At 33.1% G+C, this 27212-nt stretch overlaps 1 protein-coding gene across 2 annotated transcripts in view; it reads right to left on the bottom strand.

The window, feature by feature from the left end:
* Window positions 1–27212, bottom strand: part of PKN2 (protein kinase N2) — a 116336-nt gene that overhangs the window by 21278 nt on the left and 67846 nt on the right. Inside the window, exons 7-10 of one of the 2 annotated variants that reach the window (XM_016148511.2) lie at window positions 13998–14135; window positions 12596–12705; window positions 851–994; window positions 486–561 (exon numbers count right to left, since the gene is read on the bottom strand). In XM_016148511.2, the coding sequence (XP_016003997.2) occupies window positions 486–561; window positions 851–994; window positions 12596–12705; window positions 13998–14135 (468 nt within the window). Of the gene's footprint in view, window positions 1–485; window positions 562–850; window positions 995–12595; window positions 12706–13949; window positions 14136–27212 lie in introns of both variants that reach the window. The other variant, XM_016148513.2, reaches the window with a different exon arrangement.

Here is a 27212-nt window from a genome sequence, read left to right as displayed (position 1 = left end):
ATGAAGAACATACAAAATTTGTCATCTAAAAAATATTTATTCGTTATTAAAGGGTAGTGCAAAATAGCAAAAATAGTTTTAAAAATAAATAGGTAGGAACTGTTTTTTTTTAAAGTCTAGTAATAATATATGTGGTTAAGGTTTAAAAAAAGAATTCTTATCTTTTAGAGATACTAACTGAATATTTAAGGATGTATCAATATGATGTCTGGTTTTGCTTCAAATAATCTGAGGAAGTAGTGAGTGAATGAAATATACTTGAAACAAAACTGGCCATGAGTTGACTGATGTTGAAGCTGAGTGATGGTACACTGCACTGGTCTCTCTACTTGTGGATATGTTTGAAATGTTCCTTAATAGAAAGTTAGAAATAAATGAATAAAAAAACAAAAAACAAAGATGGCTATCACTTTTTAAAGCATATGTAGAATTTCTATATTTAAGAAAACACTAAGACATTTAGTATTTGATTTCTTAGTAATTACCTTGCTGTTTTGAAAAAATTTTCTTTTGTCTTTGGAGTTTTGGTCTTCTTTCAATAACTGGATTAAAAAAGGTAACCTGAAATAAAGAAAATTTGAGTTGTTATGAATACAGTATTGGATTTCTGGTTCATGAAATTCACTACACTTCTAAATTTTGAAACTTAAGAGAATTTAGATATAATTTTGTCCAACCCTTTCATTTTCTAGATGAGAAAACCAACCTAGAGAGGATAAATTATTTGTCTTAAGGTAATACACCTTTTCAGTGCAAGAGCTGAGCTAAAATACTCGTACTTCTAGATCGTGTTGCTTACATATATAATTTCAATTGTAGTTATGCATATTTAATAAAATACATTTATTACCTCTGCAAATAAAGTACCCTGTGGTTCCAAATAGAGACACATGCCATGCCGCTGGTTGTCTAAAAAATCTTCTAACCTCAGAAATTTTACAGCACACAGAGATCGCCAATCACGCCAATAAACTGAAATTTCCAGTTCACGTGACTAGGATAATTAAAAAAAAAAAAAAAAAAACAGAGAAGACATCATTGGACATACACTTGAATAAAATATCACAAAAAATATAAAATACAAATACAGTAAACAAAGAACACACACACAATGGTTGTGCTATTTTAAAGAGTGCTTTTCAATATTTCTCTATACTAGTATCACTTTAATGAACATATACATTTTAATTCAAAAAAAGAAATTTATACTCTGACAGTCTCCAGCTAAGCATTCCTGTTACATAAAGAATATACAACTGGGAACAACAAATACAAATGAATGACTACAGAAACTCTTTCCAATCTTAACAGCTTCAATCTTTAGGATTTTTCTCCTTCACGTGGTTGGTCTCACTTGCTGTGCTATTGCTAAAAGACCTCAGTGCTCATCTCACAGAACCCATTTCAAACCTTATTTCCTTGTCTTGATGTTGAACCATGAAAAGGTTTGTGAGCAATTCACATTCTTACCAACATAATGTTTTTTTTTTTTCCTCATCCTCGTCTATGCTTATCTTGTCCTCTTGATGACAGCCATTCTAACAGGTGTGAGGTGATATCTCGTGGTTTGGATTTGAACTTCCCTGATGATTAATGATGTTGAGCATCTTTTCATGTACCTGTTGGCTATCTATATTTCTTCTTTGGAAAAATGTCTATTCTGATCTTCTGCCCATTTTGTAATCAAATTATTTTTTTGTTATTGAGTTTTATGATTTTTTAATATATTTTTTGATATTAACTCCTTATCACACAGACAGTTTGCAAATATTTCCTCTCATTCTGGAGGCTACCTTTACATTGTGTTGATGGTTTCCTTTGCTGTGCAGAACCCCTTTTAGTTAGTAATTACTTCTTAATAAGTGGAACTAGTGGGTATTTCTTTTAGCCTTGAGACACACTGTAAAAAAAAAAATCACTGGGACACTGAGGATCCGTGAATCAAAAATGTTTGGGAACCTCTGACAGATGAAAATGAGAGTGAGGCTCCACTGTTGAAAAGAAAAGGAAGGGCAAAAGCAAACTTTCTGTAGCCACTAAAACAGAGAAAATTACTTGAAACATGTAAAATTCAAGTGCCAAGGAAAGGTGAGATTTTGTAAAGATGCACATAGCAGATGTCGCATTAACTGGTCTTCTATTTCTTCTACTAAGTGATCTTCTATGGGGTTCTGAGGACAACATAGGTTTGGAAAACATTTAAATTAGGGTCCCAGAAGCAAACAGACTGCATACTAAAGGGGTTTGAATTTTAAAAACTGGCTATTTATGGAGGTGTAATTAACGTTAAGGAACTAACAAAGGATGGGATGTGTCCGAGGACTAGCAACAGTAGAAATCTGCTATTGCCCCTAGCCTAAACAGGCATGAGGGAGAATCCAATGAGAACTGGATCTTGGAAACAGGAGCCACAGATGAACATTACTGTGAAAACAGGGAAGGGGAGAGGAAAACAAACACACCTACTTCCCTCTCCTCCTGTCCTTAGATAACCCAACAATGCCTCATATTGTAAGTTAGAGCCCAGTAATTCAAGTACACAATAATTTGCCCCAGGGGCAAAGAGGAAGACTGAGAAGAGGCCACTGAAATCCACTAGGGGCAAATGGAAAACCACCACCTAAGGAAGCAGTAGTATCTGTTTACAGTTCAGGAGTCCAATGAGGTGATTCTCCAGCTGGAATAAATGTGACAAAAAGAGGATCATCGGGGAGGATGAGAAACACAAAGAGTAGGAGACTGAGACAATGGAGAACAGAAGGCTGTGATCTTTGCTTGAAAAGTTTGCATCCTATAGATGTAGGTGTCTCTGCCCCTTCAGAAGCAGAGAAGTAAACAATTACAATACAAACTAGTTCTGTAGCAATTATGTATAACTTTACATTCTATGAAAAATTCCAAAGACTCCCTATTATTCCAGACTTTTGCCTCTGTGTCTTTATGTATATAGTTCCTATTTCTAATCTTGTATCTTACTCTCCAACCAAAATCAATATTGTAATATAATATTTCATACTATTCTTTCCCATGTACCAATACAAATTCTCTCTGTTCATTAAGGCCAAATTAAACATCCATCTCCTTCACAAAGGCATTCTTGACTAAATCCAGCCTGTGTTTTTCTCTTGAATTTTTAGATGTAGGTAACTTTTTATTTATCCTTCTAGGGTCTTGTGTTCTCAAATATGAAGATTCCTATTTGTCATCAATTCTGGAAAATTCTAGGCCATTATTGCTTTGGACATGGCCACTGTCCCATTCTATTTCCTCATTCTGAACTCCACTAAGTGTATTTAGCCATTCTCATTCTATCTTTTCTGTCTATTAGTCTCTTCATATTTTTCATCTCTGTATCTGTGTTGTACTCAGGCACCTCCTTTAGCTCCAACTCTCATGCCACTAAGTCTCTTGTTATTTAACACATTCACTTAGTTTTCAATTTCACTTGTTGTATTTCTTATTTTTATGGGTCTTATTTGGTTCTTCTCATCCAGCTTCAACAGTTTATCAGCTCATGACCAATCATGTTTCATGGCTATGTTTCCCTCAATTATTCTGAAGCAAATCTCAGATGTCTATAATTTAATTATTTTTTAAAAACTAGTCTTTTTTGGCTCATTACTCACTCCTTCTTTCCTTGTGTTTTCAAATTCTTCTTTTAGTTAAATATTTAAAAATTTCATTTTATCTCTGTAACTAATAATCCCATTGTCCATTGCTTTTTACTCATGATGGTTATACCTTCATGTATTTTAAATTTTGGTGCAAACTCACACTGGGCAGAATTCTTCTCTAAGCTTCAGAAACACAGTTTAATAGTTTTTATTGTCTTAAATTTTTTTTTTTAACTCTATGTCACAGATTCTTTTATGGAAAGAACATTTCTGGCTCCTTTGTATTTCTCATAGTGCTAAATCCAGGCCTTGCACATTAAAGATCAGAGGTGGAAAAAGCTAAAATGCCTAAACTGTGCTTCAGAACACTGATTTTCTAATAACAGTTGAGGCATGAAGAAATAAATCAGATTGAAATGTGTGGGGAAGGTGGGAGTAGGCAAGAAAGCAGACATTTTTAAATTACACATCTTCCCCCTCCTCAGACTCTAATGTATTGTCCATTTGGGAATCTTTTTGGAAATCACTGTACCTGCTGGAAAGTGTCACTGTCCCTTGGGTATGTTGAAGTGGGGGAAAAATTTAAGGAAAACTGTTTTAATTAAAATAATTTTTGCATAAGTTATTTTTATTTATCCATTAATACTTAATGAATACCTATACTAAGAACTGTAATGGAGATACAAAGAGGAACAATTTATGGCCCTTGTCTCAAATAGTTCATAGTTTTGTTGGGAATACAGAAATATAAATAAATATTGGCAATAGAGACAACAGGCAGAATGATACAAATGGGAGAGCTGACCAATTTTTTCTAAGGAAAAGGTAGTAGAAAGATTAGGAAAGATCGGACTTACTTGATTTGGGCTTTGAGAGATAAATCACAAGATTAAAGGAGAGGACACAGAAATAAGGTAAAAGAATGTATAAAGTTAAGCACGTATATAGCATGTTGCAGAGAAAAGAAATAGTTTCATGTAGTCGAAGTTTAGAATATACATAGGAATGAAGATGGGCAGAGACATAAAGGGCTTTGTATGACATGTAAAGAAATTTGGTGTTTAACTTATAAGATACAGGCTGACACTAAAAGATTTAAAATACAGAGGAGCAAAGATCGCATCGGATCAGGTGCTACAGTAGTTAAAAAGGGCTTTGGAATCAAGATTGCCCAGTACTGTTCAAATCTTAGCTCTATACCACTTACTAGTGTTGTGACCTTGGGCAAGTTACTTACCCAAGATGAGCTTCAGTTTGCTCATCTATAAAATCTGTATAATAATGGCATCAATGTCCTCAGGTTGTGTGAGAATTGAAAGTTAAAACAAGCCCAGAATATAGTCAATATTCAGTTAAGTGTTTGCTATGATTATGATGATGATGATGATGATGATGATGATGATGAGCGAATAAGAAAATCTACATTGGCAGATTCCAAATCTACATTGGATGGACCGGAAACAAAGAGACAAGTTAGCTCACTATTACAAAAAATACGGGCTCTGGCTTCAGATAGACTTGGCTTTGGTGTCAGAAACCTGTGCTGACTCCCAGAACTTTCAAGCTGTGTGGCCTGAGAAGTTACTTAAACTTTCAGAACCTCTGTAATCCCAAACGGTGCTAACAATTGTACATACTACATAAGATTATTGTGAGGATTACATGAGGCATTAAGCTTAATATGTCTTGTTCAGAATCTATTATAGCAGAAGTTTCATGTAATATATAATGTAAGGTCAGGAGGAACACATTGTGAGTACAAATTACTATTTCAAGAATCTTGTCTAGGAAAGAGGAGCCTATCAATAGAGTTAAGAGGAAGCAAAACAATTTTTTTTTTTTAAATGGAAGGAACATGAATATATGCAGGAAGAATTAGAGGTGAGAGGACAGGAGGACATTAACAAATACAGATGACAGATGGGATAATTGACGGGATAAGACTTAGGAGATGAGAAAGAATGGAAAATGGAGGACAAATTGAATGCTTATAGACTCTTACAGCAAAGAGAGTGCTCTCTTTTACTAAAACCAAGGAGGAAGATACAAAAATATTTTTGTAGGTAATAGGAGAAATGTGAGGAAGCTAAGGTCTAATGGTCTTCATATTAGCTATAAAACAGAAGCAAAGGGGTCTGAGGTGGGGTAGAAGGCTTGAAGAGACAGGTGAAAGAAAAGCTGCTGGTAGTAGGGTAAAGATGTGAAATGTGAGACAACTTTTACAAGTCTGGTTGAGGTTAAAACTAAAATTTATACAGTAATAGGTATGATTCAGCAGCATTCAGCAGTTCACAGCTGACAAGACAGATGGTATGACTGATTTGCTGTTGGGGGCTTCCATAGTAGATATGCTATAAAGACAAGGTTGAAAGATGTGGTGGGGGCATCAGTAAGAAAAATGTGATACAGATATAAACTTTTAAATAAAAAATCTTAGCAAAAAAGGTGTCAAAATTTCCTAGAAAGTAGAACAAAAAGGCAATCTGATAGAAAACAGACATGAGAAAATCAGAGGATGAATCTAAGAGGTTCAACTTGCGAGAGAAACACTGAAAACTGAGCAAGAAATTGTCAAATAAGTAATTTCTCAGACAGAAGCAAACTATCAAATGAAAGTGCCACACAGTTCCCAGTACAAAGAGTAAAAACCACTTATACCAAGTATACCACTGTGAAATTTCAGAATCCCAGGGGAAAAGATAAAAATCTTAAAGTCATTCAGAGAGAAAAAGCAGAGCACAATCAAAGATTAGAAATCAGAGGCACATGAGAATTCTCAACTATAATACTGGTTAGCTAGAAAATGATTACATAATTACTCAAAATTCTTAATGAAAATAATCTCAAACCTATAATGCTAGTCTCAAGTATGACAGAATAAAGATGTTTGCAGATATGCAAGATCTCTAAAACTTTCATTCTCAGAATGTAAATGGAGTATATGATGATCCACCAAAATCAGGAAGACAAGAAAGATGAAGGAGCAATTTAAGACTTCAAATGATCCAAGACAGAAAAATGAAATTCTCCAGATGCTGGTGAAGGAGAGTCTTAAGATGAAAGCTATACAACAACCATTTAAATAGGAGCAGAAAGATGTAAGGCTCCAGAAAGGATATTGAGAAGAGGGCCACAGATTACTGATAGCTTATCAGACATATTTGCCTACATACAGTTGTTTTAGAGTCCTTCTGGGGATTTTGGTGATAAACAGTAGGTACGTACAAAACTAAGCAAAGCAAAACAAAATAAACAAGCAAAAAAAGAGGCATTAATTGGGTCAAAGGGAGGAAAAAGGTACCAAAAAGGAAATGTAATCACAATACAGAGTATATTTCATTTGTAAATACTATTTATATAGTCATGATATTATATGTAGACTAAATTATTGATTTCGCCAAATTATTTGGGAGAATGAGGAATGAGTATGGGTAGTTTGAGTTAAATTCTAACCTTCTTTAATGTAGTATGAATAGATAATTTCTGAAAATTTGAAACCAATAAATAAGAATCCCTTGAGTTCTCTAATAATCTGTCCTCTACCTACACCTCAGCCTTTCCTGCCACTGTCATACCAATAACTGCAATCTTTCCAGTCTCAGCTGTCTGAATTCTTCTCTTTCACCATCACCTTGTAATATTCTACTCACTTTCTCTAATATCTCAATATCCATTGATCCCCAGTCCCACTGTTACTTTCAATCTGTTAATCCTACTACCTTTTCATTGGTTCTCAATCTCTCCATGTTCTCTTTGTCTTTTCTCATTGATCAGTGAACATTTTCTAATTACTCTGCTTTTAACAGCACTGATTTCCAGCTAAAATCTTTCTTAAGTTTCAGTTTTACGGACAGGGTACATCCCAGTTTCTAATATACATAGATCATTTTCTTGTACATTAGTAAAATTAATCAAAATGAAATTTGAAAGGGAAAAGGTTAGATATAAAGGCTTAGTGTGCCCTCTTGCTTTTATTTCAATCTCTAACCTCTCACGGGAGAATTAAACCTTTATAACAGGAGAGCTGGGGGAATTCAGAAAAAATGAGAAACTATATAGCACTATGTTTATAATAAACATTAACAAAGACCGAAATTTATAAGAAAATATAAAAGGCTAACCTGAGAAGAACAGAAAGAACACAGAACTGATAGAAGACTTCGTTAAGAGTTCTGGGTTATACTTTAGGCTAGTTATTTAACCCTCAGGCTGTAATTTCCTCATTAATCTGCAAAATCAGGGGGCTAGATAGACAACATTAACAATTTTTGAATCTTTTTTTTTTTTTTAAGTGGCAAATTCCAAATGACACTTTACCCAGAAACCCAGTAACAACAAAAAACGTCTCTGTGATGTCTCCTGAGATAATTCAGCAGAACCCTGAGCTCCCGGGAACATAATTTGAACTTTTCTAGATCATTTTAGAGCTATACCATTTCTAGAGTATCTCACAACTCGTAAATGAATCTTTGTATCTTGAACAGGATAGAAACGGGACAGACAACTTCGTCCCATAATGTCATAAAATAGAAACTTGACATTTCAGGCAAAATGCTGGGCATGAACATGTCAGTTTAAAATAACATTTTCTATAAACGGCTCTATAAATAAATATTCTATAAATATAAGAAATCGATAGCAGAGTAAAAAACACATAAAAAAGTAAAGTGTACTATGGAAACAGAAGGACATATCATAATAAGGAATGTAGTTTCTGCCAAAGAGAAGTTTACAATTGAATTAGAGACAAATAACATGCATATTAGGAACCTAGAAGGTCTAGTTGGCCTGAGGGATGAATAGCTTCACTTAGCTGCACTGCCTTCAAAGTTTCAAAGGGAGGATTACTCCAAATTGGGAAGAACGTCTGATGCCATAAAGGAAAACAATTTTAGGTGAAGATTACAATTGCAAGTAAAGAATAACCAATCAACAGTTATCAGTCTATCTAGTTTTCTAAGTTTGTAGTTTGTGTATTTTAAATTATTTTCTCTCTCCCAGGTTTTCAGCATTTTTTGCTGTTTCCTCCTCTGTGCCAGTTTTCTTTCTCATTCAAGCGGCCAAAGAGGAAAGAACATATTCATTTAAAATGAAGGACATGCAAGGTCTAGTAACAGTTTTGAAATTTATTAATATGTAACTACTCAGGTTCTTAGTTTCCTTAAGTATAAAATGATCATAAGACATTTAATTACTTTTAGGTTCCGTTTTAAATATATAACCCCGTAATGCAATAACCTGGATACCAGACACATTTTCTAACCAGACATTTCGCCTCTAACAATGATTCGTTAAGTTTCATTTTGATCATATCACTCATTAAAAATTCTAAATTACTTTAAATAGGCTCTAAAATGAAAGGAAATGACATTCAACCAATTAATTTTCCATTATCTAACATGCTCTTTTATTATTCTTCAGCCCATAGCCACATGTTAAAATCCTAGGGTTAAAGAAAGAACTTAAATCATTGAATGGCTAAAATGTGCCAGGCAAGGCAAGGCTTTAATACACTACCTCAGTGTTCCTTCCTAACAGTCTTCTGAGGGTTATATTTTATCCCCATTTTAGAGATGGTAAAACAAATAGTTAAGGTTATGTAACTTGTCTACTATCAAATGGCTAATAAATAGCAGACAGACAATGAACCCAGTTTGTCTGGCTTTAATGCCAAAATTATAGTAAACCTATTATATTAAAAATGAATGAAAACTGAGAGAAACATTTTATGGTCATAAATATTTATGTCTTTACACTGTTTAGAAAGAAGACAGAGATATAACAAGACATGAAGACTATATCTATATACACTAATAACCTCAACTATATGTCTTTGTAGTGGGCCTGACTGAATTATATTGGTCTAACTATTTAAACAGTTAATTTATAGCATGTAACAGCTATTTCTTCTCCTGCCCTTAAAGAGAAAATATGAGTTGAAAAAAAATCTTAGAAGTGTAATCTTTTCCTGATATAAGGGTTTCCCTTAAAGTCTCTCTTAAGTTGCTCATTCAACTTTAAGAGAACTTTCTACTTCCTATAGCAGTCTGTTTCATTTTTAACAGTATTATTCTTTGTAATGAAATGAAACCTGCCAGCATTTAACTTTTGCTTTGTCCTCCATAGCCACAAAGTATATCGTCAATCCAAGGATGGAACATGTACTACAGCTTATCACCTGTCCCCTTCTCCAAACATCTGGCAAACATTACTACTTAATCAGTATAACTTTCTCTGAAAAATAGGACCCATTTAATAAATCTTAACAATGAGCTCTGGAAAAATCACTACCAATTGATTAGAGTTGATACATGCAAACTGAAATCTTATTGCTATCCATAGTTTATTCTTTTTGTACATATTCCTCTTTTTAACTTTAAAGACAGTTATCAAAGCTTTGTTAAATCTCTTCTTTAACAGACTTAAAATCCCTCAATTGTTCCATACGTACCAGGATTTTCATCATCTCACCATTCCAGTGTTCTTTGCTGAGTAACATTTTATAATGCTTATCTGAACCAACTTAGTTTTTTTTATTTCTCTTTGGCAAACCTTTCCCCTCTTACTCTTGGGACACTACTTAAGGTCTGATTGTTAGACTTTTGTTTCCTTTATAAACTCTCTCCCATTAGGAGTTAGTAACTCTTTATTAGCTTCTATAGTACATAGTGCTTATTTCTGTCAGATTATTTACCACAGGTAAATCAGATGATATCAACTCTCCTATTAAAAGCCCTTCAACTGTTTTCTAATTCATAGCCTATAAAGACTCTAGCAGTCTGTCACTTACCTACATTTGCTATCTTACTTCACACTGATCTTCGTTTGGTCTGACGATTTTTATTCTTTTAAGATATCAAGTTCTCTCCTACCTCTGGGAGTTCCGTCTGCTGGGAACGCTCTCTTTGTATGTTTTTACAAGGATAGCAACTTTTCACCCATCAGGTTTCAGGTCAAATATAGCCTTCTCAGAGACTTTCCCTAATTAGTCTAAAGTAGGCCCCTACCCTCAATTTAATTATACCACCTTATTTACTTCCTCCATTGCATTTATAGATTTTAAAAAACTTTACTATTTTACTTCATTAGAATATAAAGTCCATAAATACAGGGACTTGAACTATTTCGATTAATCATCACCAGCATCTAGAATGATGCTGAGTACAGAACAAAATATGAGTGATTATTAAGTTTAAGAATTCAATTATAGTAATGAACATATATTATCCCTATAAACCCAGAATCTAGTAAAAGGCTTGGCACATATAAAATGTTCAATGAATATTTGTGAAATAAATAGGTTAACTTTATCCACTTGAATGGCATTCACTGCAACTTCTAATCAGATGACCTACAAATCCACTTATCCAGCTCTAATCTCTACTTCCACATCTTTATTTAACTGCTAAAAAAGCCCCTCCAATACAGATCTTTGCTGACGTCTGAGGCATCATTATCCTCAAAAACTATAAATTCCTTCCTCTGTATTCATATCCAATTAGTTATTAATTTTTCCTTCATATCCCACATATATCTCTTTCTATTCCTACTGCCATATTTTATTTCAAGCTCTCATTCTCTTACAGCTGTAGTACTGGCATGGCCTCCTGTCAATTTATATGCCTTTAGTCTCTCCTTCCTCAAATTCATTCATAAAAATTCAAAGAACAATTTTTCCATTATGTCTCCCCATACCCAATACTAACCAGTATAAACACCTTAGCCTAGCATTCGAAGTCCTCAATATCATTTAAACTGAAATCATCAAAATAAAGGTATGTTTAAGGTGGATTCATACCCAATTTCAGATGTAATGCTAAAAAGTCTGTAACTAATCAGATATATACTGAAAAGCACTTGAAGTATAAATTCCTTGAGAAATCTTGTATATGTTGTTTGTTGCTCATCTTACTACCTGGAAGTGCCTGGAATACAGTAGGTATCAATGAATATTTGTTGATTAAATGAATAATTTCATAATAAATTTTCACAAATAAATGAATGACCCTAAATCAGAGAATGGTAAATTACTTTAGTAAAAATATCGAACACTAATTGAGTTCTTACTGAGTCTATGATTTTTACATAGATTTAATTTTCACAAATCTCAGTGAGGTAAAGATTAGAAAACAGGTATACATAAAAGGTTAAGGGTTTTGCTTAAGCACATACAACATTTCAGTGGCAGACACAGTATTTGAATCAAGAAAAGCAAGGTTGAGGGCCTGATTACAATGCTGACTGTGAGGCTAGAAAAAGTAATTGGAAAAATATTTTTAAAGTAAAGGCTAGAATAGCAATCACCTCCTCATATCATCATTAAGCATCATAAATCTGCATTCATTAATACATGTAATCTTAAAAATTGCACATATACCATCAATCTGAATACTAAATGATAAAAAAGCTTATCTTTCTTTTTAGATAAAATTATGATTAAATTTTAATATTTTCTTACCATACTCAATGGATGCATCAAAATCTAAAAACAATTATTTATCATCATGGATTGAAATCTAATGTGGTCCTAGTTAACTTCCATGGCTACAGATTGCATTCTAGCCATTCACATTATTCATAAAAGCCATTGAGACACATGGAGAGCTGGATGACTGAGCATAATAGCTTATTTCAAATCCAGTTTTGATAATATAATCTACAAATGGTGAGCTGGAAGAATCACCTTAGTGGTTAAGAGAGTGTATTATTCAAATAAACAAATATATATCAACATTAGATCTCACCTGCTTGTTGATCTTTCAGATTAATACAAACTATACATTTTCAAATCATTGCACAAATGAAAGCTAAGTACAACAATATGATATATATATAACTTATCAGGTGAAAAATGTCAAAAATACAAGGTTCTTCTATTATTATATTAAAATAAAACTTCTCTAAGTCTTATAAAACAAAATTTACATTCAAAATGAACTATAAATATAATAAAAATTCAAGTAGAAAATTTATCATCTTACCCTGTCTAGTTCCAGTGTAAACTTCTGATCCCATGACTGATTGGAAATGGGCTTCCAGCTAGTCTGACCAACCACAGTATTATCTAGCTTCAAAACTGCACAGACATCATCTGTAATTACAATTTATAAACTTGCTTAAATATTTTAAAACCTTTAAAACAGAAATGCCACTGCTTAATAGTAACAAAACTCTTACAATCCTTTGAAAATGTTTTTTTCAATACTGAAGCTTTTAAATATTAAATGGCTAGTTCTATATACACATATACAGAACAAAATCAAAAATATTAACTAATTTATATCATTTATATTGGAATATAACTGAAAGAACTAACTGGTGACTAGTAGCTGTTTGACACAATGTATTACAATGTACGTGTGTGTATGTTTGTAGAGCTGACTCTTGAACAACGAGGAAGTTGGCGTGCTGACCCCCTGCAGAGTCAAAAATCCACATATAACTGTTGACCAGAAGCCTTACTAATAAGTCAAATAACACATATTTTGTTATATGTTTTATATACTGCATTCTTATAATAAAGTAAACTAGAGAAAAGAAAGTATTTTTTAAAAAGTATATTTATAGTACTGTACATATTTACTGATAAGAATCTGCATATAAGTAGATCCACATAGTTCAAATTCATGGTGTTCAAGGGTTAAGTGTATATCAATAACAATAATCCAGTTACCCCCTCTATATTTACTGTTTATAAAGTTTATTACCTTAGACAATTTTTATTTTCACATTTTTTCCTAAAGTCTATCTACAGGAAAGCACAAACTCACCTTTGTACTCTGAAATAGGCTAAAATGCCATGTGCCTTTCCCTTCGGTTATACATTTATATCATGATTTATAATTACATTTCGAAATGTCTCCTAAGTGCTTCATAAACCTGTTGTATTTTACTCTTACCATGTTTACCTGCTCCCCCATTTCAGTCTACTGCCGGGATACCTGGTTTCTACCTTAGTTAACATGTTTGGTCCAGTGATTAGTTATTAAAAGTTCAATATCAGTTAAAAGTGTCACTATATCATTTGAAGAATCAAGATATTAAAGTCCCACTGCCTCTGTTTTAGTTTGGCATAAAGAGTGATGATCAATATTTCCAAAAGAATTAATGCCGTTTAAGAATTAATTCAGTTTTCTAATATATTTTCGATAAAATTTTTTGCTGTTTTTATTTTCCCATCATTATAGTTGTTTAAAAAATTAAATTATGGAAATCATAATTTTAAAGTTTTTGTCCCACTTTGACTCTCCCCATTCTACTCTGTCCCCAGTGCTAAGTCCTTTGTGTAGACCCTTTAATTTGTTATAAGATTTTTTAAGAATCTGGTTACTGAACTGGACAAGTCATCGGTTTTTAGGAGATTTCGACTACTTCCACTTTTACTTTTGCTCGTTCTGCTCATAAAAGATGATCTGGTTTCACTTGGACTCCAACCGGGTAGTGCAACCGATGTGGCTTTTGACCGTCCAGGGACATTCTCTAGGATATCCTGACAGCCCATAAGACGAACTTCCAGAGTACCTGTAAGCACAAAAAAATATGAAATAAGAACGTCAATTTTTAATATATATAACTATGTCTTTGTTACTTATTCAGAAACAGGGAAAAAAGATTGTTAAAATAGTAAAATTTTTTCTCCCAGAGTATCTGTGAGGTAACTATCATCTTTCCTATTTTAGAGAAACCTATTGAAAATTCCTAAGAAACGCTCTAAGAAATTTTATAGAAGAACGGCACCTCCAAAAAACTGTCTGTAGAGCACAAGTTACATAAACTTCTTGTGCATCTAAATACTCATTTCTGTAATTATATGGAAGAATTAAAGAATCATGTCGATAGAGCACGTGGGAGGGGCAACAATTCTAAATAATGCGGCTATTAAAATAAATATACAGAAATGAGAAATCTTACCATGTGAGTAACAACTGCATTTAATAGTTATGTAGTTAACATAGAAAGGGACTTTGCAGGTTTTTCCCCATGAATAGAGTCCTGTTTTTTTTTAAGATGTAAAATAACATTTTCTTTCCAGTCTAATAGTTTAATCGAATAAGTATGAGTTGTAATTATCTAAGCACAAAATAACTGCTATTTCCTTAGGCAAATAAATGCTAAATGAAAATGAGAAAATGTGAGTTAGGGCATCCAGAGATATAGCTTTGTCATCATTTAAGCTAGATGTAGTGTACTAGAACTTAAAAATGGTGCTTCAGTATTAAAATTTTAGATATTGCGCATGGCAGAACACTTTCGAAATAGTGTTTCCTGGTAAAAGTTGTCTCATTAAATTTAAGTGATTAAATTTAATTTTATTTAAAGTCATTAATTATTTAAAAGTAACCAAATGACTTTTATGGGTTTAAAAGCTTTGATTTGCTTTCAACTCGAACTAAAAAAATTTGACTAAATATTTGAAAGAAAGTATTGAAGACATTGGATATTGGACAATGAAGAACAGTGACCCCGAGAGAAGGGAAACAAATAAGATGAACCCTAAAACTGATCCAGCTTACTGCCGTGAGAATATCCAGAACACAGGGCCGGCAGTGTGACTCTCAGGTGAAGCCAAGTGGACTACCTGAGCTAAGGAGACAAAACTGAAACTGAACTAACCAAGGTGGCTAGAGTTCCCAGGCAGTGTAAAGGAAAGCAGACAGATGAGCAGAGACAGAACTCCTGAGACTTATAGAGGGTTCCCTGATCAAGTATTTAGTCTTGCCCCAGTAGTAGAGAATATTTACCCTTAGACTAAATGATGCTCTGGTCCCACATGACAAATCTTAAAAGCAATACCCAAAAGTTGAAACTGTTTCCAAGTAACTTAACTGTGACCTAGAACAAAGTTCAAGAATACTCACAGGAATATACAAATATTCAGCAACCAACAAACAGTCTGGCATTTAATCAGAGATTACTAGCTATATTTGTTTTCTATTGCTGCATTATCAATTATCAGAAATGTAGTGATTTGAAACAATACCCATTTATTATCTTGCAGTTCTGTAGGTCAGAATCTAGGTGGGCTGATCTGTACTCCGCTAAAGATCTCACAAGGCTGACATCATTGTGTCTCCCAGACAAGACACTTATCCTGGAAGCTCTGAAGAAGTATCTGCTTCCAAGTTCATTCGGGTTGTTGGCAGATTCCCGTTTCTTGCAGACACAGGATTGGTGATACTATTTTTTTGCTGGATAACAGCCAGGGGCTGTTTTCAAGTTCTAGAGGCCACCTACATTCCTCCTCACATGGCACATCCATCTTCAAGCCAGCCATGGCACAGAGAATCCTTTTTATGATTCGGTTCTCTCTGACTTCTCCTTTTGCCATTAGTCAGTGAAAATTCTCTCCTTTTAAGGGGCTCATGGAATTATATAAGGCCTACCCTGATAATTGCCCTTTACACACTAACTCAAAGTTAATTGATTAGAATCCTTAACCACATAAGCAAAATTCCCTTTCCATATAACATACTATCACAGAAGTGATGTTTTATTTTACTCACAGGGGAGGTGTTCTAAGGGTCATTCTTGAAATTGTGCCTATCACACCAGACAAGCAAACAAACAGAAAACTAAGAACTATAATAACAAAAAAATCAAATGAAAACCAATCCAAAACTGACATAAATGTTAGGATTAGCAGATAAAGATATTTACACAGTTATTATATCTATATTCAATCTATTCAAAAAATAGAAACATGGAAGAAATCAAAAAGACAGAAAACACATTTCTAGAGATGAAAACCACAATATCTGAGATTAAAAAAAAACTACACTGAATGAGATTGGTAGGAGATTATGACTTGCAAAAGAAAAGGCTAGTAAACTTGAAGTTATAGCAACAGAAATGATTTTTAAAAAGGAGACAGAAAGACTTGGGGGAAAAAATGACAGTGCATATGTGAATTATGAGTTTAGCTTCAAGTGGCCTCATATATGTAGAAGAGTAAAGCGGAGAGGGGACAGAAAAAATATTTGAAAGAATAATGGCTGAATATTTTCCAAATTTTTGAAAACAATAAACCCAAGAAGTATCCAAGAAGTTTAATACTAAGCAAAAGAAAAATAGGTAAATCGCACCAAAGCTTATGATAATCAAATTTATCAAAACAAGTGATAAAAATATATTAAAAGCAGTCAGAGAAAAAAGACATGTTACATATAATGATTAAGATGGCAGCGAATTCTCATCAGAAACAATGAAAGCAAGACAGAAGCAACAGCTTTAAAGAACTGAGAAAAAAGTAAACCGTGAAGCTAGAATTTTAAACGCAGTGAAAATATCTTTCAGAATGAACACTTTTTCAGATATAAAAATGGGTAAAGAATCCATTATCAACAGACTATCATAGGATTCAGCCATACCATTCCTAGGTAATTACCCAAGTGAACTGAAATCTATGTTCACACAAAAACTATACATGAATGTTATTAGTAGCTGTTTGAAAAAGTATAAAATGAAAACAATCCAATATCAATCATATGTAAATATGAAAATAAAATTATGGTATATCCCACATAATTATTACTAATAAACAAAGGAACTATTGATACACAACACAAAATATCAAACTATTCAGTCAAAAAGGACAGATTACTCCTCTTCCTAAACACACAAATAAAGTAGTATATCCTGTGATTTCATTGATATAAAAGTTTACAAAATGCAAACTAATATCTAGTGACAGAAAACAGGTTGGTGATTCCCTGGGTCAGTTGTTGGCAAAGAGAAGAAGAGAAGAGCAGGAAAGAGGAATTACATAGATGCACTTGAGGACTCTTTTGGGGATGGCAAATATAATAATTATCTTGATTGTGGTGATGGTTTCATAACCTTAAATACATGACTTCTCAAATTACATTTTTAAACACGTATTTTATTGTATTTGTCAATTATACCTCAATAAAACTGTTCTGTGGTGGCACAACTATACATAGTATTTACTAAAATTCATAAACCTATACACTTAAAATGGGTGAATTCTATGGTATGTAAACTATGTCTCAATCAAGCTGCCAAAATTGAGGTGAAGGAAGCTTCAATCCTATGTTTGTTTAGTTAATCTATGGAAATCTTATCTAACTGTAAAGTGTTAAGGCAGATTAACTATAATGGATTTCATTTTATGTTTAGTTTAAAAGAAACGATTTATATTTGTGTGTGCGTGCGTGTGTGTTTTGTTGTTAAATTGGCACACTTAGTTCATTTCCACTGTAACTGCTCAGCTATAAAAGTCATCCTGGGGAAACAGAAAACATGTGTCTACTACTTCAAACCCTGGTAGCTTATTAAATATTTTATTAATTTCAACTATTAGTAGATGACAATGCTTGACACCTGCTTTCATTAAAAAAAATCTGGAGGGATTTAGGATGTTTGTTAAGCATCTAGAAGTTTCTTTCATGAGGTAATAATTGAAACTGCACATAATCATATGTTAGAAATAGCTTAAAATTACTTTTTTATTTTTATAACTTACAATATGAAAAATTTAAGGCAAGCAAATCTAAGAGGGAAATGTTGATATTTATAAGCAGTACCTATGAATTCCATTAGAAGAAGTAAATGCATTTTTATTTAACTTTCTTGAAGAACTATTTTATATCCATTTTATTAATTTGGCATTCTGTCTTGCTACAACTGAATAACAGTTTGAGACAACCTTTTATAAAAACTAGTAAATATCTCAAAATATAAACCAAAAAGATTCAATTACATCTTATGTCAAAGTAGCAACAAACATGCAAATTTCAGTATTATAATCATACGACAAAATAAATTAGAGTATAAATGAAATAAACCATAAATAATAGCATTCAGTGAAAAACTTGTGATGGTAAATGCTCATACTACTTATCCATGCTAATCCTTCAGCATGTTTTAGTCCTTTATTAATACAAGTACTATTTCTCTTCCTAGTTTAAGGTACAGTAGAAACTTAACTTTTTTTTAAAAAACAAAATATCTTAAGAATTGTAATATACTTCTTTCAGACTGGAGATTTATCTAACTGAATAAAGTTCACTAAAAGAATGAAGAAAAAGGAAGGCAGAACTTAAAAGAGGTTAAAGGATTGGAGAAGCAGATTAGAATAGAAAAGGAAAAAATTTCTAGCAGTATCAAATTACTTCCTGAAACATGGCTGTAATTATTTTCTAGAAATATTGTTAATTTCCAAATATTTGACAAACATTTTAATCAATGAATCATTCAGAAATTCTGGAATATTAATGATGTGTTCAGCACATAAGATAGTGAAACTTAGATAAGTTATAGTCCCTGCTTTATTATTAAATAATATTTACCAAGCACAGTAGTGCTCCCTTATCTGCAGTTTCGCTTTCCATGGTATCAATTACCTGCCAACCTCAGTCTTAAATACATTAAATGAAAAATTTCAGGAATAAAAATTCATAAATCTTAAATTGTGCAGTATTCTGAGTCACATGATAAAATTTTGCACCTTCCTACCTGGGATGTGTCCAAGTAAACCTTATTTTACTTAAGTGCAAGGTCCCAAAGTGCAAGGGTACAAGGGTAGTGATGGTGGAAATTCAGATATGCCAAAGTGCTTCCTCTATGTGAAAAGGTGAAAGTTTTCAACTTAAGGAAGAGAACTGTATGCTGAGATCTATAAGAACAAATCTACATGTAAAACTGCAAGAAAAAAAAATTTTGTGCTAGTTTTGCTGTTCCACCTCAAACTGCAAAAGTTATGGCCGTAGTGCGTGCTAAGTGCTTAGATAAGATGGGAAAGGCATTAACTTTGTGGGCAGAGACATGAACGGAAAACATGTTCCAACTAATAGCACATGTTGCACAAGTACTGAGCCTTTATCATGTGACTGCAGAAAGGGATCCCCTGAAATGAGTGATACCAAGCCACTTACTGCAAGTAAGAAATGGTTATACACATTCGGGAACAGATTTGGAATTTTATCACCTCACATTACAAAAAGAAGGGTGAGTATAGTACAATAAGATATTTTTAAAGAGTTAGAAAAAGGGTGCAGGAGTGAGGGAGAAATACCACATTCACATAAATTTTATTACATTTTATTACGGTAATTGTTCTATTTACTATTAGTTATTGTTGTGAATCTCTTCCTGTGCTTAATTTATAAATTAAACTTTATCATAGGTATGTATGTACAGGAAAAAAATACAGTGTATATAGGATTCAGTTCTATCTGTGGTTTCAGACATCCACTGGGGGTCTTGGAACATATTAACTTCAGATAAGGGGAGACTACTCTATCTGCCGAATGTATAAAGCGTTCTGTGTTAGGGGCCAGGGTTACATGTAGGTAGATGACAAAGTTTTTGTTTCTCACAGGTCTATATTTCAGTTTTATTTTAAAAAATACATTAAAAGTAGATAGATAATAAGGTAAAGGCATTCAACAAGCACTGTGCACAAACCAGTTTAATTGTGATAAAAGTTTCATGGTAGGAATTATAGAAGATGTGGCTAGGAAGATTTAAAAAAAGCTTTAAATAGTAAATATTTAAAACATTTTAAATAAAATGAAAGGTTTATACCAGAGGTTTGCAAGCTTTCTCATTTCACAGTACCCTAGTATATCAATTTTTTCACTGTGCTCCTTAGTTTGAAAAATATACCTAACAGTTCAGTTTCATTGGATATTGTAAAAAATTAAAAACTATTCGAAGAAAACATAATATACATAACTTGAAAGAAAAAGTAACCTTATTTCAATTTTAAATAACCACAGTTAATTCCTAAGGGGGATGTGTATATGTGCTAAGAACTGTACAATGGCTCAGTCTTTGGAATTAGATTGGAAACTGCCACCCTTACTGTCTATTTCACAATGATTTTTCAATGGCATTTCTTATGACAGCAATGAAGGAAAACCCAGCTTCATCAATAAATGACATTACTGAAAGGAATATAGTGCCATCTAATGCTGAAACTGTAACTACCTTGAGCTAGTGTGAGAATGGTGACTGTAGTCAAGTGAAGTAACACTGTATTTTCCCTAAAATCTTAAAATATTCTGTTGTATCCCTGTGAACTCATTTTGGCATCCCAGGGTGCCTCTGACTTAGGAATTCAATTTGGTAACTGCAGGTTTAGATGGACCCTAATAGTGGTAACAGTACAGTTTAAGTGTTAAATTTGTCCTTCAAGTTTTAATATAGAAATCTGCCATAGTATAAAATTGATTAATGATATCCAAAGCTACTAGAATGTGCTAGTATGAAGAATACTTCTGTATCTTTAAATATTGAATGACATTATTTTTAAGGTAAAGCCTTGTGGACATTCATATTGATAATTTAAGGATTTCTGAAGCAGAGAAATCCATGTAACAAAAATGTCATATTCAAATGGGCCATAAAAATCTTTGTAGGTGATGGTTGAGAAAATAGTGGTATAGCAAAGTCCAAAGGCAGTTTCTCCACAAAAACACAGGAACAAAATAAACAAACAAAAAACCTAGCTGAAACTTTTAGAACAAACATTGTCAGAAATCTGGAAAATAGGCAACAGTTGACTATAACCAAGTAAATGCTTAATCAAAAAAGGCAATGAATATTCAGTAGGAGAGCTCTGTGCCAGTTTAACTTACCTTTGCCTCACCACCCCCTCCCCCACCTCCAAACAGCTTGGTGGTCTTGAAGATAGCAGCCTGTATTCCTGGTCCAGGCTCCTGGTGCTGGACGGAGTGGAGAAGACCTCATTCTCAAAACACTGTGGCTCCCTGCTTTCAGCAGTCTAAGGGCTCCTTGAAGGACTAACACAAAGGGCTTGCCTTTTTTTTCACTCAAATATGAAATATCTCAGGGTAGAGAAAGAGATAAGGGGAAGGCATTTAAGAGCAAATGACTCATCCCCTGCAGCCTAAGGCAAAGTACATGAGTTAAGACAAACAACAGGCATCTCAAAGAGTTTTGGAGGAAAAACTTAGGAGTGAGATGTTTTGTGGTATAAAGGCTTTGTAATGCTTCCACATATTACTGGGAAACTACTAGTAGAAGGTTAGGAACAAAAAGGAGGCATCCTCAGAAGAGACTTGAAAAGGCCCTACACTCTTGCATCTGGCTGATCTTCAAGCTCTGTGCAAGAGAAAGCAGGATTGTAAAACACCTGGGTGAATGTTGAAGGTATGTCCCAGTACACAAACACAAAGCCCAGCTGCAAAGACAGGGCACAGTTTGTTTGTTTTGTCTGCAGACATTAAAAAATCAAAAAATACTGTCTTTAAAAAATAGTTCATTAAAGTCATTTTAATAACTACATACCTATTATAAACGGCAAGAGATTCTAGGGAAGGGGAATATATTCTAGAGTTACACATAATATTCATTACATCTGATTTTCAATAAAAAATTATGAGGCAACCACAGAAATAAGAAAGTATGGCTGGCACATAATAAAAGCAGAAATGAAGAGAAACTGTCCCTGAGGAAGCCAAGACATTGATTTATTAGACAAAGACTTTATCAACTGGCTTACACATAGTCAAAGACCTAAAAGAAACCAATAGAAAAAAAGGAGAATGATGCTTCAGCAAAAAGAGAATGTTAATAAAGATATACAATGTATAAATAGGAACCAAGTAGAAGTTATGGAGCTGAAAAGTACAATGACTAAAATTTAAAAAATTTACTAGAGAGGTTCAACATCAGAGTTAAGCAGGCAGAAGAATCAGCAAACTTGAAGACAGATCAATTGAAAGCACCCAGTTTAGAAAGAAAAAAGGAAAATGAAGAAAAGTAAACATGATTCTACATTATCAGAGAAGCTAAGGAATGAGGAACATTCTCTGAAGAGAAACATTGATAAGAATCCCAGAAACACTATTAAGAATTCCATAGAAATATGGAAGCCAGAAGAAAATTAAATCATATTTTGAAAGGAAAAAAAAATAGATTTCTATATCCATTGGTAATATTCTTTAAAAATAAAGGTCAAACATATAGGAAAAAAGTGAAAGAATTAGGCTCTAATGCATCTTTATACAGTAAATGCTAAAAGATATTTTATGGGCTAAAGGGAAATTATAACAGAGAAAAATCTCAAGTATAACAAAAAGAAAAAAACAAAGAATAAATGGATCACTAAATACAGGCAATGTTTTGTTTTGTTTTTGAGAAAAATACTCTGAAAAAAGTAAACTATAGCCTCAAAGCTCTTAGCTCTTTAAAGTAGAAATAATACTCAAGGGTGTAGATTTCTAACGCATATAGAGAAGTGAAACATATTAGAACAAGAATACAAAAGGGAGGAGTGGAAGGATTTGTAAAAATTTCTTCATAAAATCCTTCAACTGATTTGGAGGTAAGAGAATATGTTGTTGATCACAGACTAATAGTAGTTCAATATGTATACCTAAATCTCTAAAGCAAACAATAAATAAACACAAACACACACATACTAGAATAACTAAAAGGCTATATAGGATATGAACAGAAAAAAGAGTAAATGCTTTTCAAACAAGACTGCAGAATTAAATACACGTCAAAAATAACAGTACAAGGAAAGTTCATAAAGGGTACATGGAAACCTCTAGGGTTGATATGTCAAAAGTTTTCAAATTCTACACATTGAAAATGCGCAGTTTATGTATACAGTTGACTCTCTGCATTTGGAGGTTATATGCAAATACTGTATCATTTTATATAAAAGATCTGAGTATCTTCGGAATGTTGTATCTGCAGGGAGTCCTAGAACAAATCTCAAGGATACTGAGGGATGATTATATAAATAACGCTCTTAAAAACAAAAACAAAAACACAACATTGTGGACTAATAAATTCAATTAGATTTTCAGGGTAGATAACAAGAAAGGAGCCACCAACATGATGTATAAAATATTTCACTTTAAATAAATAAATAAATAAAAACCCTCAACAGATTGAAAATAAAAGGATGGAAAAAATTCACTAGGTTACTTTATGAATGAGGCTGGTATAGATCTACTACTAATAGACAAAGTAAACTGCAAGTCAAAGAGTACTTTTAGAAATAAAAAGAAATACTTATAATGATAAAAGAATAAACTGATTGATAAGATATAACAATAAATGTGTATGTTCCCATTTAAAAGTAAAACTAAACAAAACAAATCAGGAGGTAAACATTAACAGAATTAAAGATGGTTTGCCACTGACCTAACCAATTTGTCACAAGGTTTGATTATTTTAAGGGTCTTTATAAGATCACCTTTTGGAGCAATATGAAAGCCAAGTTTTTGGAAGAGCTCTTGGTGGTTGAAACCAGAGAGACATGATGTGTTTGTGGACAGAGTTCATGGGTGCTGCTTGCTACTTGGAAGACTCTGACGCCTGATGCTTGCCTCACCCTTGTAATTTCTGATATCCATGAGAGCTAATGGTTGTTTTTGTGTTTATGTATGGTCTCTGCCCTATCCCCCCATGTTTGTATATCAATAAACATTTGTTTTTTTCTCAAAAACAAACAAAAAAAGGAAAAAGAGACTAAGCAACCTGTGGGATACCATGAAGAAAATACAAAAATACACATGAGAGTCTCATAAGGAGAGAAGAGAGAGGAAATCACAGAAAGAATATGTGAAGAAACAATGGCCAAAATTCCCCAGAGTTGATGAAAGACATAGATGTACACATGAAGAAGCTCAAAGAATCCAAGTAGAATAAACTCAAAAAAGATTATCATTTTGAGACACATTATGAAACTGTGAAAAAATAATGACAAAGAATTTTGAAAGCAGCAAGAGAGAAGCAACTCATCAATAATGAGAAATTCTCAATATGATTAAAAGCCTATTTTTCATCAGAAGTATAAATGCCAGAAAGAATTGGTATGACATTTTTAATGTGCTGAAAGAAAAAAAAAAAACAAAACAACTTGTCAACCTGAAAATCTGCATATGGCAAAACTATTCCTCAAATGAAGGAGAAAATAAGATTCCTAGATAAACAAAAGGTAAGAGAATCTGTCAGTAGTAGATCTGCTAAAAGAAGTCATTCAGATTGAAATGAAAGGACACTAGACAATAACTTAAAATCAGAAAAAATAACACCAATAAAACTAGTTTATAAGTAAATACAAAAGCTATTACTGTATTTTTGATTTGTAACTGTTTCTTTATAAATTAAAAGACAAATGTATAACACAGTAATTATAGTCTATGCTAACAGACACACAAAGTATAAAGACAATCTGTGACAATATAAAGACAGGGAGGCACAGCTCTATAGGAGTAGAATTTTTGTATGCTATTGAAGATAAGTGGGTATCAGTTCAAACAAGGTTGTTATAAATTTAGGATGGTATTTGTAATCAACAGGGTAACCACTAAGAAAATAACTTAAAGATATACAGAAAAAAAAAAATCCAAGGAAAGAATCAGAAAGGTAAACTAGAAAAACTCAATGGAACACACAAAAAAAGAAGTATCAAAGGAATTCAGGAAAAAAAAAAAAATAAAGACTAATAGAAAACAAATCACAAAATGGCAGAAATAAGCCTTTTTGTTGTAAAATAAAGAATTTGGCTGGTTTTTGTCACTAGTTTCTGAAAATAAGAGTCTAAACCCTTGTAACTGTCCCAGTGAGAGCAGTGTCTTTGTTATTCATAGTGAGCCCCTCAGACCACACTTAAGTTTATACAAATAAAGTGACTTATGGTGGGTCGCTAGACCGGTTTAGGGTAGGGGCACTGGATACACCTGAAAGACCAACCATATAATTAAAGGGCTGTTACTTTGAGCCACATATCAGCCTGACCTCCTAGCCTTCAGAGAGGGACGAAGGCCTGGAGACTGATTTCAAACAAGTGGCCGATGATTCATTCAATTATTCCACTGTAATGAAACCACAATAAAAACTCTAGATACTCATAATTAAAGTGAGAGTCCTGGTTTGTGACAGAAAACGTGCTGAGAGAGTAACAGATGCCGAGGACAAGAAAGCTTCATATTTAGGACCCTACCAGACCTCTCCCTATTTATCTTTTCTTTTGATTGGTCCTAATTTGTATCCTTTATAAGAAAACTGTAATTGTACAGATAGAGCTTTCCTGGGTCCTCTGAGTTGTTCTACAAAATTACTGAGCTTGAAGTGGTAGTGGGAACCCCTGAATTTGTATCCAGTTGGTCAGAAGTACAGGCGGTTGAAGGAAACTCCAGGCTTGCAGCCTGTGTCTGAAATGAGGGCAGTCTTGTGGGAAACTGAGCTATTAACTATGAAATTTGTCCTAACTCTGCGTAGTTAGCATCAGAATTGCATTGTACCTTATTAGTAATTACCCTAAACATACATGGATTAAACTGTTCAAATAAAAAGCAGAGAGTGGCAGAAATGACAAAAAGAAACATGACCCAAATATCTAAAAGAGACTTATTTTATATACAAAGACACAAACAGATTGAAAGTGGAAAGACAAAAAAAGATATTCAATGGAAATAGTCATCAAAAGAGCTGGAGTAGCTATATTAATATGAGACAAAATAGGCTTTAAACCCAAATTTGTTATAAAGACATTACATTTTGATAAAAGTGTCATTCCATCAAGAAGACATAAAAATTATAAACATGTATGCGCTTAAGAAAGGCTGAAAATATGAAGCAAAAACTTATGTAAAAAAGGACAAATAGGCAAATCTACAAAATTTGTTGAAGCTCTCACTACCCCCACTTTCAATAATAGACCTACTAGGATGGTAATTAGCGCTTTTCCCATTTGCCCCGAGATAACTCACAGATTATAGCCCTAACCTTACCCCCAAAGTTTGCCATGAAATATCTCGCTTTTATTATTATTTTTGCATTGCTCTAGTACATCAATAGTCTTTGGAAACAAATGACATCATTCTATTTTTAGCACTGTCTTTAGTAGTTCAATCACCGAAAACGTCAAATGTTGGAAAATGTAGCATTCCTATGTGAGATGCACTTTTTTTTCTAAATGCAAAAAGGGTTAAAAAAAGTGTTGATGAGGATGTGGAGAAAATGGAATCTTCATACAGTGCTGCCGAGGAATGATGCAGCTGCTGTGGAAAATAGTTTGATGGTTCCTTAAAAATATGAACATAAAATTACCACAGGACCTAGTACTCCTAGGTATATATCCAAAATAACTGAAAATAGATGTTCAAAAAAAAAAAAAAAACCTGTACACAAATGTTCATAGCAACACTACAAGTCAAAAGGTGAAATCAGTAACTGATGAATATATAAGCAATATGCTATATACGCATAAACTGGAGTATTATTTAGCCATAAAAAGAATGAAATGCTGATACATATTACAATAAGAATGAACCTTGAAAACAATACACTAAATGAAAGAAGCTAGACACAGAAGGTCACAAATTATATAATTTCATTTATAAGAAATATCTAGAATAGACAAATCTAGAGAGACAAAAAGCCAACACTGGTTGCCAGGAACTGAAAGGAAGAGAGAATAGGGAGTACTACTTGATGGGTATAGGTTTTCCTTCTGGGATAATGAAAATACTCTGGAACTAAATAGTGGTACAACACTGTAAATATACCAATGCTTCTGAATTGAATATTTTTAAATGGTTAAAATAATAAATTTTATGTTATGTGAATCTTATCACAATATTTTAAAAA

This window comes from Rousettus aegyptiacus, unplaced genomic scaffold, assembly GCF_014176215.1.
Source record: "Rousettus aegyptiacus isolate mRouAeg1 unplaced genomic scaffold, mRouAeg1.p scaffold_m13_p_1, whole genome shotgun sequence".
Lineage (NCBI taxonomy): Eukaryota > Metazoa > Chordata > Mammalia > Chiroptera > Pteropodidae > Rousettus > Rousettus aegyptiacus.
The sequence above is the reverse complement of the archived record's forward strand: the minus strand, read 5'-3'. Positions and strand labels throughout refer to the sequence as shown.